The sequence below is a fragment of the Pleurodeles waltl genome, chromosome 1_1 (genome assembly GCF_031143425.1).
Source record: "Pleurodeles waltl isolate 20211129_DDA chromosome 1_1, aPleWal1.hap1.20221129, whole genome shotgun sequence".
Taxonomy (NCBI): Eukaryota; Metazoa; Chordata; class Amphibia; order Caudata; family Salamandridae; genus Pleurodeles; species Pleurodeles waltl.
Genome location: NC_090436.1, coordinates 980,460,321 through 980,480,499, shown reverse-complemented (window position 1 = coordinate 980,480,499; position 20,179 = coordinate 980,460,321). Strand labels below are relative to the sequence as shown.

The 20,179-nt window shown below is 46.4% G+C and overlaps 1 protein-coding gene across 1 annotated transcript in view; it reads left to right on the top strand.

Annotated features, from left to right (window-relative positions):
* Positions 1-9,290: 9,290 nt before the first annotated feature.
* The window catches only part of RRH (retinal pigment epithelium-derived rhodopsin homolog), a 280,798-nt gene continuing 269,909 nt past the window's right edge, over positions 9,291-20,179 (top strand). Inside the window, exon 1 of the mRNA XM_069230250.1 lies at positions 9,291-9,591. Within this exon, the coding sequence (XP_069086351.1) occupies positions 9,450-9,591 (142 nt within the window). The 5' untranslated portion in view covers positions 9,291-9,449. The remainder of the gene's footprint in view (positions 9,592-20,179) is intronic.

Genomic DNA, 20,179 nt, shown 5'->3' with positions numbered 1-20,179 from the left:
ATACTTACCTGAACTTACCTTAATGTCCCTGGGATGGGTCCCTCCAGCCTTGGGTGTCCTCCTGGGGTGGGCAAGGGTGACAGGGGGTGTCCCTGGGGGCATGGGAGGTCACCTTTGGGCTCCTTCAGAGCCCACAGGTCCCTTAACACCTGCCTTTTGCAGGCGCTAAAAAACAGCGCAAAAACGGCCGTACGTCTTTTTTTTTGACCCGCCCACTCCCGGGCGTGATTTTTGCCCGGGAGTATAAATCCGACGCACATGCCTCAGAGTCGATTTTTTTGGCGGGAACGCCTACCTTGCATATAATTAACGCAAAGTAGGTGTCCACGCTAAAAAATGACGCTAACTCCATGGACTTTGGCGCTAGACGCATCTAACGCCAAAGTATAAATATGGAGTTCGTTTTGCGTCGAAATTGCGTAAAAAAAAACCACGCAATTCCGGCACAAACGGAGTATAAATATGCCCCTTACTGTATAATTTTAGTGCTGTAATATTTTAGGTAAATTTAAAAATTCCTCAGGTATTTTAAATAATGGTCGAAAAGTTGTTTTGTATTGCTTGGAAGGCGCTGCTCTAGGTACAAAACTAGGAATACCCCAAAAATTCCACCCCATGTATGAACAATTGCCTTCATACATTTCTGGTGACCTACAATTCGTAAGATCTTCTCCATTCTGAAAAAAATAAGTATAAAAGTTCTTGTGTTCATCTGCTGTAGACTTCTCCAACGAGTAGTTTGTGAGTTTCTGTAAGCTCTCCAGCTACCTTGGAGTAGCTCTTGTTTGTGCAGCCCAGGTTCTAAATTAGAAATGTCTATTGGTTCAATTAATGTATCTATACGAAAATTTTAAAATGTGTATTTGGAATGAAAATGTGTGCATTTTCAGAACTTATCAGCTGTTGTTTGTAGAAACATGGTTGAATTTCCAAAATAAATTCAACCTGATTTTTGAGTGGTAATTCAATTGGTGTTGGGGAGACCTATTACTAATAATATTACCTTGATGCTAGGGGCATTATAGCTTTGGCTTTACGTATTTTCCATGTAGAGGCATTCCACATTGACAAAGCCTTTTTAGGTCGAGCATAAGCGTATGACCACTTGTATACTGTAGTATACTTTTCTTGTGGGCTTAAAAACATTTCATTTGTCAATTGCAGTGTCCTTTAAAAATCCTGGCTTTCTAGTTGTCAATCCTTCCTCTTTGTCCCTCCTTTTTTTCTCTGAGGAGCAGGGACCCAGTACTATGTATCTACACTTTGGTTCTTTATCGCTTGGTTTCAGGAACTATTTTATAATTTATTTCTCAATGTGTGTGCTTGGTGCCGTATTTTGTTGCAGCTTCCCTTTGCAATCCTTTTGACACCTCCCAATCCATTGTTTGTTGCCTCTGCTGTTGTGTGTGCTAATTGCAGGCAACACAAAGGTGCATGAAGTATTTTTGTTTTTATTTATTTACCGGGCAGGAGGTGTTTTTTAAAATGTATTTACCGGTTTCACGGCAAACAACATGGCGGTTAAGGTGCATGGCGCACACTACTCACTACGTGCATGCAGTAAATGACGTGTGTAGCAGGTCATCTGGGAGATGGTTGGGCTGCCACTGCTACTTCAGGGTGAAGCTGTTTCATATGTTAAAAAAAACCAAAAAAACCATAGAAATCCTCAAAGGGGTTTCCCGCTGTGCCTCTCCCTTCACAGTGGGAGAGCCGATACTACATTATTCACTGCACTCGGGAAACTCGCCACATAATGCTTTGTGGGGCAAACAGACAGAGTGATCTTTACCCATGTTGGTGTGCGCCATTTTGAAATTTAACAAGCAGCATTTATTTTGTCCCTTGAAATTTAGTTTTGGTCGCTGTAGAGATGTGCTTGCAAGGAAAGAATTGTATGAGCATTCTTGATGATGCAATTCAGAAGGTTGGGTGGATGGAATGTCGGGGCAAGAAGCTCAAAGGGGGAGCTGGAAGCTGGGCGTTAGAGAGATGTTTCAGAAATAAAGAATTCTTCAATTCATACTAAATTGCACAGTTACTACAGTCGCGTTTAATTACAGGGCGGGGATGGGAAGTATTTGGTGCAGACAAAGGGAGTTGTTAGGGGTCGCCCACAGCAGCTTGGTGATGTTACATTTAGCAGTTCTATTCAGCGGAAAGATGTAAATGTGTCATTCATTTATCAGGATGATAGTAAAATAAACTCCCGAATTGTGCTCTCAAATATTTGAATTGTGTGGTTAAATGCCAGGTGAATGTTCCTCGAATATGGTGATTATTTTGTATATATTGAAGAGAATCCTAAATCCTAGAGCGAGTGAATGGTGTTACCTTCAAAGGTCAGCGGCAATATTGGGTGTAGATAAAACAAAATCACACCCAATTAAAAGGCCGAATACGTAACAAAATAGCGGACAAACCCACAGAATTTCAGTTGGAGAAACAACCTCCCTAATCCACTACTCTAAGGACATCTGGTTATTATCTACACCACTTATGCCACAGCCCAGAATCTAATATATCTGTGAGGTGAGCGGTCTAGTTTTTTTTTTCCTGCGAGCCTATGTATTCCACTGTTTTGTGCTTTCTTCTTATGAAATACGAAGCTGCTGATCAGTTGCCTCAGTGGACTTTGCTACAGAGTTGATAGTCATGAAGAGGGCCCTTGCAGGGATAAAAGGCAGAGTAGGGTGAGGCATTTGTGCTCTCATTGCTCGGAAAGCTATACGGAGCTGAGCAGTGAGTGCTTCTCTGTTGCACAGCTGATAACATTAAGTAGATGTTATTGCATGCCACCAAGCCTGCACCACATGTAGTCTAAGCCAGCCCAACTGAATGTCAGGAAGACTGCTGAATGACTGTCAATATGCCATTTCATGATAATCACTCACATCTTCCCTCAAGACAGATAACCTTTAACCCCCAAGCCTTTCTTCAGTTGCGCATAATCACCATTATCTCCTAAATAACGTTTTTATCCTCTTCTGCTTAAGGACGGCTTTTGAGGTAGCCCCCAAGAAAGGAGTAACTTACATGTAAAGCATAAAACCACAAAAAACTCTGTTTAGCGGAACCTTGCGCAGTGTAACACCAGGCTTCTAAATAACAAACGCCATGTTTCAAATTATAAATAATAATTTTTCTTTTATTTGTTTATATTATTCCTTTATTTCAGTAGTTTCTTTTTTTTTAACTTATATCTGGTGCTACCTCTGCCCTAGGCGACCAAAGAGCACTCATCAGTTAATTCACGACAAATTTCACTTCCAATATCGATGCAATTTTTAGGTGAGCTACTAAATCTCGCTAAAAGTTTATTTCTGATAATGGTTTTTATTGTGCTTACATAACAATAGTATATGTTTTATTAATATCTTCTTATTGCAGTTATGACTATAATTGAGGCCAACGTATCCGTGGCTGTCTTGTGTCTTTTTGGGGGGAATTGTGTTAGCCAGCCAGGACCATTGATAGTGGGGTGGTGAAAGTGGTACTCTAGTATAATTAGCATTGCACATTTAAATTGTGATGCTTAATGGCAATATTTTCATTTTTTTGCTGCAGGTATAGGAAGAAGGTAAATGGAAGTGCTTCAGTTGTATGCAGGGCTACTGGAATTATGTGGCAGAAAAGGACCAAATTATGAGACAGGGTTGACCAATTTATGTGGCAACAAAGTCCATTTAGGCATTTACAATGCCAATAGCTCTAACTCTCGCAAATGCGAGACCTATTGCATTGCAAATGCTTGTTTACATTATAGCTGGCAACCACGCCTGAAAAGTTTGAGTGATCACTGCTCTGATCTTGCATATGAATGCCACTAATGCAATCTTGTCTGATGTGCCCACTATTAATTGTGTCTGATGTGGTCACTATTAAGCTTGGAGTGATATTCATTCAACATAAGTAGCTCTAATGACAGAAAAGGTTCGGGACCCCTTGTAGGAAAATGGCTCCCTGTTGCAGTTACCCCCCACTTTTTGCCTGATATTGATGCTGACTTGACTGAGAAGTGTGCTGGGACCCTGCTAACCAGGCCCCAGCACCAGTGTTCTTTCACTAAACATGTACCATTGTTTCCACAATTGGCACACCCCTGGCACACAGATAAGTCCCTTGTAAAAGGTACCAGTGGTACCAAGGGCCTGTGACCAGGCAAGGTCCCTAAGGGCTGCAGCATATGTTGTGCCACCCTAAGGGACCCCTCACCTGACACATGCACACTGCCATTGCAGATTGTGTGTGTTAGTGGGGAGAAAAAGGCAAAGTTGACATGACATCCCCCTCAGGATCCCATGTACACAAAATACTGCCTGTGGCATAGGTAAGTCACCCCTCTAGGAGGCCTTACAGCCCTAAGGCAGGGTGCACTATACAAGTACAGTGTGGCCATATTAAGTATATGGTCTGGGAGTTTGTCAAAACGAACTCCACAGCTCCATAATGGCTACACTGAATACTGGGAAGTTTGGTATCAAACTTCTCAAAATAATAAATCCACACTGATGCCAGTGCTAGATGTATTAAAAATGCACACAGAGGGCATATTAGAAGATGCCCCCTGTATTTTACCCAATCTTTCAGTGCAGGACTGACTGGTCTGTGCCAGCCTGCCACTGAGACGAGTTTCTGACCCCCTGGGGTGAGAGCCTTTGTGCTCTCAGAGGCCAGAAAAAAAGCATTCACTGGGTGGAGGTGCTTCACACCTCCCCCTGCAGGAACTCTAACACCTAGCAGTGAGCCTCAAAGGCTCAAGCTTCATGTTACAATGCCCCAGGGCAATCCAGCTAGTGGAGGTGCCTACCCCTGGACACAGCCCCCACTTTTGGCGGCAAGTCCAAAGGAGATAGTGAGAAAAACAAGGAGGAGTCACATACCAGTCAGGACAGCCCTTAAGGTGCCCTGAGCTGAGGTGACCCCTACCTTTAGAAATCCTCCATCTTGGTTTTGGAGGATTCCCCCAATAGGAATAGGGATGTGCCCCCCTCCCCTCAGGGAGGAGGCACAAGCAGGGTGTAGCCACCCTCAAGGACAGTAGCCATTGGCTACTGACCCCCAGACCTAAACACATCCCTACATTTAGTATTTAAGGGTGACCCTGAACCCAGGAAATCAGATTCCTGCAAACTACACAAAGAAGAAGGACTGCTGACCTGAAAGCCCTGCAGAGACGACAGAGATGACAACTGACTTGGCCCCAGCCCTACCGGCCTGTCTCCAGACTCGAAGAACCTGCACAGCGATGCATCCGACAAGGACCAGCGACCTCTGAGGACTCAGAGGACTGCCCTGAACTGAAGGACCAAGAAACTCCAGAGAACAGAAGCACTGTTCACCAACAGCAACATTTTTGCAACTTTGAAGCAACTTCCAAAGAACTCACTCTTCCCGCTGGAAGACGCCTCCAGCTTGAGCTCCAGAGGACCAACACTGCAGAGAAGACTCCCAAGCGACTGCGACCTCGTGAATAACCTGAGACGACTCCCCTGCACCCCTACAGCGACCCCCGTGCAGAGAGGATCCAGAGGCTCCCCCTGACCGCAACTGCCTGGTAACAAGGAACCCGACACATGGACCCAGCAGAGCACACGCAGCCCCCAGGACCGAGAGGAACCAAACTCCATTGCAGGAGTAACCATCAGGCAACCCTCTGGCAAGCCCAGTTGGTGGCTGGCCCAAGAAGCCCCCCTGTGCCCTACCTGCATCACCTAAGTGACCCCCGGGTCCATCCACTGCTTTCTATAGCAAACCTGACACCAACTTTGTACACTGCATCCGGCCGCCCCTGTGCCGCTGAGGGTGTGTTTTGTGTGCCTGTTTGTGTCCCCCCCAGTGCACTACAAAACCCCCCTGGTCTGCTCCCCAAGGACGCGGGTACTTACCTGCCAGCAGACCGGAACCGGAGCACCCCTATTCTCCATTGCCACCTATGTGTTTTGGGCCCTCCTTTGACCTCTGCACCTGACCGGCCCTGTGTTGTTGGTGCGGTGACTTTGGGGTTGCCTTGAACCCCCAATGGTGGGCTGCCTATGCCCAGGAGACAGAACTTGTAAGTGCTTTACTTACCTCAGAAACTTAACCTTACTTACCTCCCCCAGGAACTGTTGATTTTTGCAGTGTCCACTTTTAAAATAGCTTACTGCCATTCTTACCTATACTGTGTGTACTACTGCTTTAATTCAAAGTTCCTTACTTACCTGTGTGGAGTACCTTGCATTTTATGTATTTACTTCAAATCTTGAATCTTGTGGTTCTACAATAAATTAAGAAAAGAGATTTTTCCATATAAAAACTATTGGCCTGGAGTTAAGTCTTTGAGGGCCTCATTACGACCCTGGTGGCCGGCGGTTAGCTGGCAGTAACACTGCCAACAGGCTGGCGGTGTTTCGCCAGCTATTATGACGTGGCGCAATAGCCCTTGCCATACCGCTGGCCCCTCCACTATACCGCAAGCACGCCTATCCTGGGGATTATGAGTCCCCAACTGCCAGCCTGGCGTTAAGGGGGACTTAGAGTGCCCCTGGGGGCCCCTGCACTGCCCAAGCACTTGGTCTGGGCAGTGCAGGGGCCCCCAGGCACAGCCGCATCACGCATTTCACTGCCCCAAATGTGCGACGGGTGCTACTGCACCCGCTGCACATCAACATTGCCGCTGGCTCTATTAAAGCCGGCTGCAATGTTGATGTGACTTTTCCGCTGGGCCAATGGACAGTAAAACTGTTACCGTCCGCTTGCCCAGCGGAAAAGTCAAAATAGGGATCCAGATAAACCGCCAGCAATATAATGGCTATGGAATACTGGCGCCCGCAGCTTCGGCGGTCTTTCACAAAGACCGCCGAAGATGTAATGAGGCCCTGAGTGTGTGTTCCTCATTTATTGCCTGTGTGTGTACAACAAATGCTTAACACTGCCCGCTGATAAGCCTACTGCTCGACCCCATTATCACAAAATAGAACATTAGAATTATCTAATTTTGCCACTATCAACCTCTAAGGGGAACCCTTGGACTCTGTGCACACTATCTCTCACTTTGAGATAGTATATACAGCTCCAACTTCCTACACCCCTGATCTGCCACAAAGTCCCTTGCTGCAAGTGCACCATGCATTGTTCAAAATCCTCCTTCCCTCCCCATCAGTCAGTTTGTGTGTACCTGTGCATGTGCTCAGACACACGGTCCCCCTAGTGCCTCCACTATTTTTACCACAGGTGATGTTTATCTTATCTAGAGAGAAAAACGTGCTCTGACACAGAAGGTAACATATGCCTTTAGCAGGATGAAATGCATGATAAATTAAGTTCTTCGTCACCATGGTTAAACAAACACATTTCAGGGCTATTTAGGGTCTCTCCTTTGGGTGGTTCTTCAGATTTGGATTTCATCCTCTACTTCACCTTCTCACCGAAGAAACTGCATCTGGACCCTCCAGGAACTCTACAAACTGCAACAAAGACAGCTTCTGCAACATTGTATCTTCAACTCTTGCCAGCAACTGCAACTGTTTCCCGGTCGTGCATCCTCAGAGGACAGCCTGTCTTTTGCCTGCACCAGAAGAGTGAAGAGATCTCCTTTGGAGTGAAGGAGTCACTCCCCTACTTCAGCAGGCATCTCACTGCATTGATGACCGGTGGTGTGGATCCCTTCTCCTGATGAGTTGTGTGGATTCTGCATCACAGGTAGTGGACTGAAGTGGTCCTAACAGTTCTGATGTCCTACTGTCCAACTTTGGTAGAGGTAAGAGCTTGCATCCCCACGCAAGACAGTATCCCAGTGCACCATGTGGTTTGCAGTTGCCAAGGCTTGTTGGCATCCTTCCATGAAGTTCTTCGTGCACCGCGCAGCTCCGATCCCCAGCACTCTATCCTGCAACACACATCTTTCTGAGTGGTTCCCTGGCAGCGTGGGAGCCTTTGTCATAGTGCAGCATGGGCCTCCTTTTGCACCTTCTTTGTCCCCGTGCTGTGGGACTCCTGTGCATGCTGCCTGGTCTTCTGTGGGCTCTCTGAGTTGCTGAGATTCCCCTCTAACTCCTCCTCCTTGGTAGGGTCCACCTGGTCGTTTCCTGGTCCCGGGCAACGCCATTTTCTGCTAACCGCGAGCTTTGCGTGTGCCAAGGCTTGTTGGCCGACTCCAGCAAAGCAACCCAGACTGCAATCTTCCATCGAGCATCGGACATCATCTGCACCAACCAGGAACACGAATCCGTCTTCTTGGGTGCAGTACTGACTGTTCTTCTTCACAAGTGGTTCTTCTTTTGCACCTTCATCAGGTTTAGCAGGGGCTCCTGTTCTCCCTGGAATCTTCTGTGCTTCTTGGACTTGGTCCCCTTCTTCCACAGGTCTTCAGGTCCAGGAATCCACTATTGGTGTCTTGCAGTCTCTTCTGGTTCTTGCATAATCTTCTTTCTTGTCTTTCTGTGTGTTCTGGGAAAGTTACTGTGTTTTACTCCTGCTTTCCCGGGCTCTTGGGAGGGTTCCAGTACTTACCTTTGATGTTGTCTAATAACATACATTCGCATTCCACTTTATTAGTAAATTGTTTGTGTTCTCCCTAGGCCTATTTCTAGCTATTGTGATTTTCACTAATTGTACTTTTTCTAACTGTTTGTATGGACATTTCTGCATGCTAGTGTATATAATTTGTGCATTACTTACCTCCTAAGGGAGCATAGTCTCTATGGTATTTTTGGAATTTGTGTCACCAAAGTACCTTTATTTTTGTAACACAGAGTATTTTCTTTTATTTGTGTGACTACTGTGTGACTACAGTGGTATTGCATGAGCTTTGCATGTCTCCTACATAAGCCTTGGCTGCTCAGCTACGGCTAGAGATCCTGGCTTCTAGACACTGCCTACATTTCACTAATAAGGAATAACTGGACCTGGTATAAGGAGTAAGAACTACACAAGCCACTACAAACCAAGCAAGCCTTCTGCAACAATCATCATCAGCAGCAGAAAAGTACTTATTATATTCACTTGAAGGTGTGAAAGATACAATCGTTCCAAAAATACAAATAAAAAAGGCTGATGTGATTTTCTTTTTAGGCTTTCGAGTTAGCTTTGCCTCATAGAAGATACTTGAAAAATGATCTCCGCTTCCCTGGCTGTTTTTAAAACTGAAAAACTAGCTGGTTTATCCTGAAGTTTCCTTAAGCGTGCAGAAGCGGCAGGGCATGTGACGGCTAATCTCTTTGGTACTAGAGCTGTGCCACCTAAGCGCCTCCCTGGAAGTGCGTGGAGTTCTGTACTGGTCTTTGTTTCACTAACAAGCTGCTGTCTGCAGACACTGAAAACAGTTAAGCGCCTTTTGGGTGCCCCTTCAGTGAAAGCTCTCTCCTTCCCTTCACCCCTTCTCGTAATTTCTTTCAATAATAGTTTTGTGCTCAGATTTTTGGCGCAGAGGCTCCCGTGGCAGACGCGTTATCTCCAAAGGCGTAGCGATGGACGCCACCCTACCGCTTTTGCCGCTCGAATCTTTTGGAAATGAATCGTCCAACTCGTCCACCGATAACGACGGCCAAATTCACTCCGTATTTTCCCAGGCCGAACACAACATCGTAGCAGCCTACTTAATAACAGCAGGTAGGGTGGGGTCTGTGCGGTTACTGGTCTGCTCTATAAAATGGGAGTGGGTTGTCTGTGGAGGATGACTGGAACAGGGGCATTTTAAGGATTTCGAGGGCTCTGGGGCAAACGAATTTTGGTTGACCCTGTTCTGTACAGCTTTGGATATATGATCCAGTTTCAGCTTTTTTCCCTCTCTGGCCAGATCACTGTCAGTGCACAGGCACACTCATCCAAATTCTAAATGGGTTTACATCTAAATTTCAGGGATAATGGCGTGTGCTTTCAATATTGTAACATAGCCGCAGCTCACTAAAATGACTGCAAATAGTCTCTGTGACACCCTCACATGAGGTTCTGTTTTTGATCTAAAAAGTTTTTTTTAATGAATGATGCATGAAAGAAAAACACATATTGCTCTGCTAAATGTCTGTTATAGACTCTCACACATCACCTACATCAAAAATAAATTAAAGGAAAACAATTTAAACAAGCTATTTAAGAATTATTTAAGGTCATCAGGGCAAGACTTTCAGAGATGGCTCTATTAGCCCCCATTCCTCCCAAAAGGCCTGGGCCCGGGGCTAGAGCCCATTTTGCCCATGCCTTAAAACAGTCTCTGGACTGGAAATAAGAAATACATGTACTCTGTTGTTAAATGTGTATTAGAGATACAGTTTGTAGAAATGGCAATTTATGTTTTTTGGCCTAGTCAGGGCAAAAATTAATTTATAATTGGAGTAGCTGACAATGTTGTGCTGCTTTAGAAACTATGCACACAATACTGAAATACAGTGAGGCTGGCAGCTTAGAGCTTGCATTTAAAGACGTGGGACTGGATGCTAAAAGCGACAGTGGTTTCCAACAGGTGCATTTTGAGTCCTTTCTGAATAGCACCATGGTAAGGGAGTTTAGAAGATTTTCTGGGAAAGATTTCCACATATTTGGGACTTGCAAGGAATAAGGCTTGGCTCGCTGTTTTTGTATTTTCAGTCCTTGTTGGAGCAATGATGTGTATGAATTTCTTATGGTATTGTGCAAGTCCTTTGCGATTATCAGTTTCTTATGTGAAGCTATGCAGTGAGAAAAGTGTGTTTTTAGACTCGTTCCGCATGGACCCGATTCACAAAACTTTTGCTGTGACTTCTCTTGTAGTACTCCTGGCTTACTCCTGAATTCCATGAGTATGTTGTACTCTTGGTTTAATCCTGAAATTCAGTTACTACAGACGTAGGTCTCACCTGCTCGTGGCAAAGTGTTAGTGACTAGGATCCTATGATTTGAGTTTTATTCTTGCTTCAATCCACAAGAAAGTAAAATCAGCTGCTATGTGTTTACTTTTTTGTCTCTTGTTAATAATCTGACAGTTGTATGCACTTTGGCCTTTGACACTGTTGCAGTCGTCCAGTGCAAATCCGTGAGAATACTGTTATCACTAGTAGAAAGCTTACCCATACCTCTTGACCCCAACATACTATTCCTCCCTGCTGGGCCTGTCCCTTTTTGTAGGGCCATCCCCAAACTTTTTGCCTTCCCCCTACTAGTTCTTCTGTCCTGTTTTTGTTGGCTTTGGGACTCTGGGCACTTTACCACTGCTAATCAGTGCTAAAGTGCAAGTGCTCCCTGTGTGAATTGTATTGGTGATTGTTTTCTCCATGATTGGCATATTTAATTTGCTAGTAAGTCCCTAGTACTTTGCACCAGGTGTGTCCAGGGCCTGTAAACCAAATGCTACTACTAGGCTTGCAGCACTGATTGTGCCACCCACAGGAGCAGCCCTGCAGCCAAGTCTCAGGCCTGCCATTGCTGTGTCTGTGTGTGCAGTTTTAAACTGTCATGTCGACTTGTCAAGTGCACCTACTTGCCAGGCCCAAACCTTCCCTTTTATTACCTGTGGGTTACCACTAAGGTAGGCCCAAGGCAGCCCCAGGGACAGAGTGCAGCATATTTAAAAGGTAGGACATGTGATTGTGTGTTTTACATGTTCTGGTAGTGAGATACTTCCAGTTTCGGTTTTCACTATTTCAAACACTATCTCTCTCATGGGGTAACATGGGGATTGCAATGGAATATCTTTTAAGTGTATTTTCCTATTGGGAATAGATAGAGATGTGGAGTTTAGGGTCTCTGAACTCACAATTCAAAAATACGTCTTTTGATGATTTTTATTTTTATTTTTAATTTTGAGGTTGAAAATGCCACTTTTAAAAAGTGGGCATTCTCTTGCTTAACCATTCTATGCCTCTGCCTGTCTGCTGAATACATGCCTGCGTCTGGATGACAGTTGGGCTGTTTGTACGTTCATTCTAGACAGGCACCAAAGGGAGCTGAGATGTGCCCTGCATCTCCTGATGGCCCATCACCAAGTTGATAGGTCTTGAGCTGGAGTGGTGGTAGGAGCTGACATTTGAACAATAATCAGGCTGTGCCTGTCCTCACACAGCACAGTCTACAACCCCCTGGAGTGTGTCTGGGGCCAGGAGAGGGAAAGACAGAAATGGGTAGAAATACTGGGCCTCTGACATCAAATAGTTAGAATCCTTCTCGAGCGAGGAAAGTCTGCCAGGAAGAAAATCTGGATGCTGTTGGAGAGACTGCCTGTTGCTTTGTTGTGCTGGCCTGCTGCTTACTGCTTCCGTCCTGGTAGTGAAAGGACTAGACATGGCTTACATTGAGGGCTTTGCCGGAGCTTGCCTCCTGTTAAGAAGTCTCAGGGACATCAAAGACTATGGCCCTCATTATGAACATGGCAGTGGCGGTAGAAACCGTCAACAGAGGTGTGGTCCGGACCGCCAAATAATGAACCAAACGAAACTCACGCATCCCGCGCACCACCCACTGCCAGGAAAGGAGTCCCGCTGACGACGGCAGAGACCGCCCACAGGCCGTCAGAAAGGCCCAACCCACCCATCAAATAATGAACCACCATTCCGCCGCCAGTTGCGGAGCGGGAACCACCACCACACAAAGCCAGGCGTAAAAGAAACAAATAGAAGGAAACACTCTCCGGAGGTCAACAAAACGTGCAGCGGCAGCCATGGACAGAGAGGTGCAGATCATGCCAGCCTTGCTCCTTGCCATATATCTACACGACCGAGACCGCCGACAAAGACAACGATGATAAGTACTGCAACCTACAACACAAGGGAGGAAAGGGCAAAGTTACATACCCACCCATACCCCTACCCCGCAAAGCCCCCCAACCCTTCCCAGCAGCAATAGTTAGACACCCCACACCAAGAGGGACGTACCCGACCGAAGGTCACTGCAACTTGGCCATATGACATACAATAACACCACAGCCATAAATTATTTCAACAAACACCAGGGTGGAACTGCGTGCAGCCCAAACACAGGCCACACAGAAACTTTATTCAGTAGCTCACCGAGCTAAATGATGATAACAGGGCCAATGGCCAGTCCATAAAAAGTCAATTTTCCTTGGCCACAACTGGCCACACCTGACTCCCACAAGTGCTGGGTACTCGACTCAACATAGGGGGATCCAGGCACCTCACGGAATGGGGTCAGGTGGGGCGGGGTGAGGATTTACGACGGGGGTGGGACTTTGACTTGCGTGAGGAGGTTGGAGGGGGGTGGGCTTCTCCTTTGAAGGGGTGGGGGCTGTTTGGCTCGGGCAGAACAGGATGCCTTAACTGAAGAAGGGGCACGGGAATGGGAAGGCTAGACCGGGGTGGGCTGCGATGTGGAAGGAGCGGAAAGGGCAAGGAGGTGGGCACGTGTTGGGACAAGACAGGTTGGGGCAGTGGGTTCGAACAGGTCTACACAGGAGAGGAAAAGTTTCTTGGGAGCAATTGGGGTGGGCATAGATGAGGGCGTGGGAGTGGAGGCAGAGGGAGTTGATGTTTGGGGTGTATGTGTGTGTGTATTGGGTCCCAGTGACTGCTCAGTATGCTGTGGTGTGGTGGATTTCTGATGGGTGGGTGTCTTGGTGCGTTTGAGTATTTTTGGAGGTGGGGGGTGGACACAGTGGGAGAAGACAGACAGCTAGTGTGGATGTATGTGGGGTGGGTGTCTGCAAGTCGGGTGAGTGTGCTGCATGTGTCTACAGTGGAGGTGGGGAGTGTAGGTGTGGTGTATGGGGTGCATGTATGGCTGTCTGCTATTGTGGTCAGTGCAGGAAGAGGAGCAGTAACAGTGAGCGAAGGCGCAGTGCATGAGGGTGTGCATGTAGAGGGACAGACACGGATGCGGAAGAGGCGGGCACACTGGGGGAAGTGGACGTTGTGTGTGCAGGTGTCTGTTGGCTGTGTGAATGCTTGTGGTGGGAGGTGTGGTGCTTGTGTTTGGAAGTGTGTTTTTTGTGTGTTGATGTGCTTGACTGCGTGTCTGAATGTGTGCCTTGGATGAGTGAAGGGAGTCGGGTGCTGGAAGGGGTAGAGGAGGTTGGAGGGGGGACGGAATGGCCAGGGAAACTGGCTGCCGTCCAAGAGGAGGCCAGAGCCTGAAAAGATCTCTGTAGGGCAGACACGGCACCGTGAATGCCATCCAGATAGGCATTAGTTTGCTGCACCTCTGATGCTAGCCCCTGGATGGCATTGACGATGGTTGTCTGCCATACAGAGAGGGTTCCCAGGAGGTCAATAGCCTCCTCTGTGAGGGCAGCAGGGCTGACTGGGGCAGGGGAGGAGGTGTCTGGGGCGAAGGAGACGCCCACCTTTCTGGGTGGGCGGGCACGGCCAACTCAGTGGGGAGCAGAAGGGAGGGCGCTGATGGTATGGGTGGTGGCAGAATATCTCACAGTCGTGATTTGTCCACTAGTGTCCGCCACCGCCAGAGGACCCCCATCGGAGGAGGTTTCAGAGTCACTACCCCCTCTGGTAGTAGCTCCCCCGTGGAAGTCCCCTCACCCTTCCACCCACTGGTCCCCTGAGCGTCCGTTGTCTCTGCCTCCGATGATCCGTGGGCCGCTGTCTCCCCACTAGCCGTTGCCTCAGCTCCCTCGCCTGATGTTGATACTGTACCAGACACACAAAAGAGAACAGGGATGGGGAGACAAAACAGGAGAGACACTTGTAAGTAGCTGAATGCTGATACACAATGGCCAGCCATACACCTACCCAGCAGACACACCCAACAGGCAGCACCGTGTACTAGGCCCATGACCATGGCCCTGACTACTGAGCAGTATGGTGACAGTATGGTGACCTACACCCATATCCTGTCATTGCATTGGAGCTGAGGTAGATGAAACCTGACAGGGACACCCCTAAACCCTTTGGGGAGCGGACAGTAGCTGGACACCAGTCAAAAACTCTGCTCTAAGCACCATGAGCCCTATTGCACTCACACTCATCCTTCCAGGCTGAAGTATGGGCTGTGAGTACTCTCCCCCTTGTGACTGCTGTGCAGCCTTCAAGCACCCATCCAGGTCTGGGTACACCACCACCAGGATCCTTCGCATGAGGGGGATCAGTGCCCGACGGGCACCCCTACCACGTTGGGAGGACTTCCCCAGCTGGGCCTCACTGATCTTCCCCACCCAGCGCCGCAGGTCCTCCCACCTCTTACGACAGTGGGTGCTCTGCCAGGTGTAGACCCCCAGGGTCCGTACCTCCTTGGCGATGGCATGCCAATGTGCCCTCTTCTGGTGGGCGCTGACCTAGTAGGGAGACACAGAGAAGAAACACAGAGGTCAGGCTCCTGCATGATGGCAATAGCTGGCTGATTGTTAGACGAAGGACAGACAGTACTCCCAGACATGCAGGACAGTGGCTCGCAGCATTCCATGCACCAAGCCCCATCCTGGCTCACAGAAGCGCACATCAGAGCAATCCACTCCATCCATTACACACACAGTGCCCCCCAAACCCGGACTCACCTGTACCTCTGGCCGGCCGTAGAGTCTGCTGTACAGGGGCAGGACCCCCTTCCACCAGTTTATCCAGTTCTTCCTGGGTGAAGGCCGGGACCCTTTCCCCTGCACCACGTGGAACATCCATAGCCAGAGGCAGGCCACAGCAGTACACAGAGTGGTGTACTTGTCCGCACAGGATCAGGGAGTCAAGTGATCATGCGATGACGAACGCGTGTATGTTCCGCAGCGGAATGCACTGTCACCGCCGGCGGCGATCATGATACACCAGGATTCCCCATTGACATCCATGTTATCCAATGAGGGTGCGAACAGAGGTCAACACCGCCGTACGCTGTGACATCAACCACTAGCGGTCTTAGATCACTTCCACAACGAAGGGGCAGAACTACATTGGGCAGACATTTTGCCATCACCTACGCATCTTGAAATTCAATTTACTCACAATGCTGGGCCTACTAGCCATATGAAGCATATATATCTCTATCCATAGAGTATATAAGCACACATAATTTACTCTGTTTCTTCTTAGTGATGTCAATGTACATCTGTCAGGTTGCAGTTGTTGTACAGACACTACTATGAAGAATGCAGTGAATGTGTTTAGCAAAGATGCCAGTGTATGTGTGCACATGACTCCTTGTTCACAACCCTCACAGGTACCGACCCTTGTGGCGAGGAAGGGCACCATCTGTGTTCAGACCACTTGTGGATATGGGGACCATGGTGGAGCGTCAGATCATTATCACTTACAGACTCACACATGCAACTATTCAGGACCTATGTGCATTACTGGATCCTGCACTGCTGACAAAACTAGTAACCTGCATTTTATTTCTTAAAAGGAAGTTCCTTGACAGAATGTTACCTGAACATAAAGTGTCCTAAATAACTGTATTAAATTTGAGATCTATTTTTATTGATTTTCTGTGGCAGCCATGCCTTTACAACCCATGGGCATACAGAACCATAGACAGTTTTTTCCTAGTACTTGTAGGCAAAAATAAATCAGAAACAAATTAAATAAAGATGTTTTGAACTTGAATAGTTGCATTGATTTAAAAAAAAAAAAAATCTGTAAAACAAAGATCATAAAGCTAAGGTATTTGTGGAAGGCTTCCATCATCCCATATGAAAACAATAATAGGAATGTACATGTTAAGTCTTGGATTTAGACAATGCTTACAATACATTTGATATTTAAAAAAATTTAAGAACTTGAAGGTGTGTTTAGAGGCGAGTGTGATGAACTGGTGCTATGATGAAGATATGATGCAAGGAAGATGTTCTATGCAGGGGTGTAGCTTGTTCAATAAGACTGGGGTGGGGGGTGAGTTTCAGATTTCCCAATAGTCATGCTGGGTTGTCTTATTAAAACACTGTCGGAGAAGCTGGGCATGAGGTGGGCTTAACGAGTAGTGGAAAGAGAGGAGGGCTGTTAAAAACTGGGGTCTCAAGTTGGCAGAGGTATGCACCCTGTGCAAATAGGGACCACAATCCTAGTCAAGGCAAGTCAGTAACTTCACATAAATTAGCCTGTGCTCACCCTCTGGTAGCTTGGTGCAAAGCAAGCAGGCTTAACTTAGAAGGCAATGTGTAAAGTACTTGTGCAACACACACACAATAACCTCAGGAGAGACACCACAGAAAAAGACTTCATGAGGATTTAGAAAAAAAAAGATTGTTGATCTGGTTAATTTTACGTTGAGCATAATACAGATCCAATTCACAAATAGCAAAGTATTGGCTTTGCAGACTGAAAAATAAAGCAATGTTGATGAGCAATTATAGAAATCAAAGAGGTAGTATCGAAGACTCCTCGGCACAAGTGTGCGATGTCCTGATGGACTCTGGTTCTGTCCTGGTTGCGCTCCTCTTGGGGAGCAGTGTGTGGCTAATCTGGTCAGAGCCGCCCTGGGTGACTAAGAGTAGTGAGCAGCAAAGGAAAGCAGGGCCGCACCAGACAGTTCACAGATGCAAGTGGTAAAGGTTGACAAAGCCACTTGGGTTGAGTTTGAAAGTAGCAAGCGGCAAAGGAAAGCATAGACTCTCTGCGCAGTTCACAGATGCGCGTGGTGAAGTTTGGCAAAAGCAGCTTGGGTTGAAATTGAAAGTAGCGAGCGGCAAAGGAAACGGGGCCGCTCTGGGCAGTTAACAGATGTGAGCGGGGACGTTTGGCAAAAGCTGCTTGTGTTGAGTTTGGAAGTAGCGAGCGGCAAAGGAAAGCAGAAGCTGCTCGGACTCACTCTGGGTTTGGAGGACGAGTCTTGGGCTACATAGCAGAGATCAGCAGGCAGCAGAATGGCACAGCAAAGCAGGACAACAGTTCCTGAGAGCAGTCAATCCTGGCAGAGTGGCAATCCTGGAACACAGCAGCCTTTACTTCAGCAGTGTTTTTTTGAGTCCAGAAGTGTACCAATCTTTAGGGGTCAGGAACCCAGTACTTATACTAGAAAGTGCCATGTATGTGGGATATGGCTGCAAAGATTTCTTGTGAAGTGCACAGGTCCCCCTTTCAGGTCAGCCTTGGCTCCAGAGCCACTAGTAACATTTTATTTACAGGCCCTGAGTATATGATATACCACTTTACAAGGGACGTATAGGTAAAATAAATATGCCAACTGTGGATAGACCAATGTGACCATGTTTTGTGGGAGAACCACATGTGCTTTAGCACTGTTCATTAGTGGTAAAGTGTTCAGAGTCCTAAGGTTAACAAAAAGATTGTCAGAAAAATAGGAGGAAAAAGGCAAAATGTTTGGGAATAACCCTGCAGGAAGGGACATTTCAAACAAGGGCAGATTGTTAATCAGCATTTTAAGGCCTTCAAAATGAAGACAAGAGATTGAGAGTGTGTGTGTTTGCCAACATGGGCATGTAAAAATCCAAGGTGAAATTGGACAGGCACTTCATCATACTCAACTGAGAGCCCTTGTACCCTAATAACTACTTACTTCAGAATACATTTTTTAGGAGGGCGAACCACTCCAAAACCCCTCCCGAAGCTACACCCATGGTATTAGGACAAAGTCACTCACTAGACCTGCAATTTAATTGCAGTTAAGGTGGACAAAAATGTGCAATCGAGTAGAAAGTAGTATAAAAGTAACAGAAAAATGAAAGATGTTTGTAGATTCAGCTTCTCTATGATATTTTAGCGTTAAAACTGTTTACAAATATTTAAAGGCACTAAATGGCTGTGGTCCCCCAAAATAGAGTGATTATAAAAAATAGGAGCAAGCTAGTGCCGCAGAGGCCCAGAAAGCTACTTTCACATTCCTGGCAGTATTAACACACATTAGAATTGTCTCTGCAAACAATTTTTCTCATTTGCGCCAGTGTAACACTTGAATAAAACAGTAATTGCCTAAAAGTAACCAGGTAACCTTTGCAAAGGGTCTACCTGCCCCAAACCCTTTTTTTAGTAACTTTTACATTGTATGAGCTAGAAACATTTTTTGCTGAAATCTGCAAATTATGCAGAAGATGGTGAATTATATGGCAAGTGTGTTAAGGCCTTGATTATGCAGCAAATGCAGCAGTTGCAGAATTACACAGATTCAGTAACTCAGCAAATACATTATGAGCCCAATTCACAAACTACAGCAGTAATAATAAAGTGCTACAAAATACAATTCCCAAGCCTACATGCAGAGCCTTTCAGCTCCACCACTCCTATCTTTTCTGTGTGAAGATCTCTGCCTAAAGTGAAAAGTTGCTACAAATAACTTTATACTCATAACTTCTGTCTAAAATGTCTCCACCTCCCAACCTGTGGGGCTGGAAACATGTACGTTTACACTTGGGTGTAAATCTACTCTCAGAAATTGAGGATAGCCAAAAAAAGTGAAAACTTCTCCAAGGTGACATTGTAAATCTACATGTGTATATTTACCTTTGAGAATTAGACCCTATGTGTTCATTTTCAAACTGCACAGTAAAATGTTTGTTGATACACATACACAAATATTCAATCCTCTCCGTTTGATATTCCTAAATTCTACTCCACCCATGCTCTTCTCTTTCCTATTGTGGGTGAATCTAAATGTAGCCATCCCCTGCCTCCAATCATGCCCAGTGTCGTAACGAAACTTGAGAGGGCCCCCCTGCAAAGTACACAAAGCCTCGACTCCCAGGACTCAGTCGGGAGTTCTCAGGACCGGGTGTTGTGCTGAAGGAGCCCCCTGAGGTTTAGGGTCCTCCCCACGCACTACACGGGATAACGTTACCCCACAGACCCCGCCTACTGCAGAATACATTGTAGAGCATCTCCAATCAAACTGTCTTTTCTTTGCTGCGGGTCCGTAGTGAAAAACACTGGTCCTTTCCTTTGCTTCCCATGTGCCTCATGCATAAAAGTCTGGGTGAACAGCAATCAATTATAGGAACATTTTATGTGCAGTGGGGGCTGTAGTTGTGAAAGAATGAGGCTAAGCACCTTGTCAAGGACATTTTGAAGGTCAGATGGAGCTTGTACGGTTGTTTATCTTCAATCTATATGGAGCAGAATATTACATTTCCTAGCTTTAGTAATGGAAAGCTTCAATTCTATTCAGGACACGGTGACGAGGATTACACTCTTCTTTCTCCACTTTATTAGGTCAGCAGCCCAACACATTGCTTAACAAAGACAAAAAACTACCTTTCCCAAAAAACAAACGTAAGGACTACGAAACATCAACCAATCAGATAACGTGTCCAGTATACAAAAAAAAAAAGCACATTGGCATTTTTATTCTCAGATCCTGCAGCACCACACTTTGAAGTCCC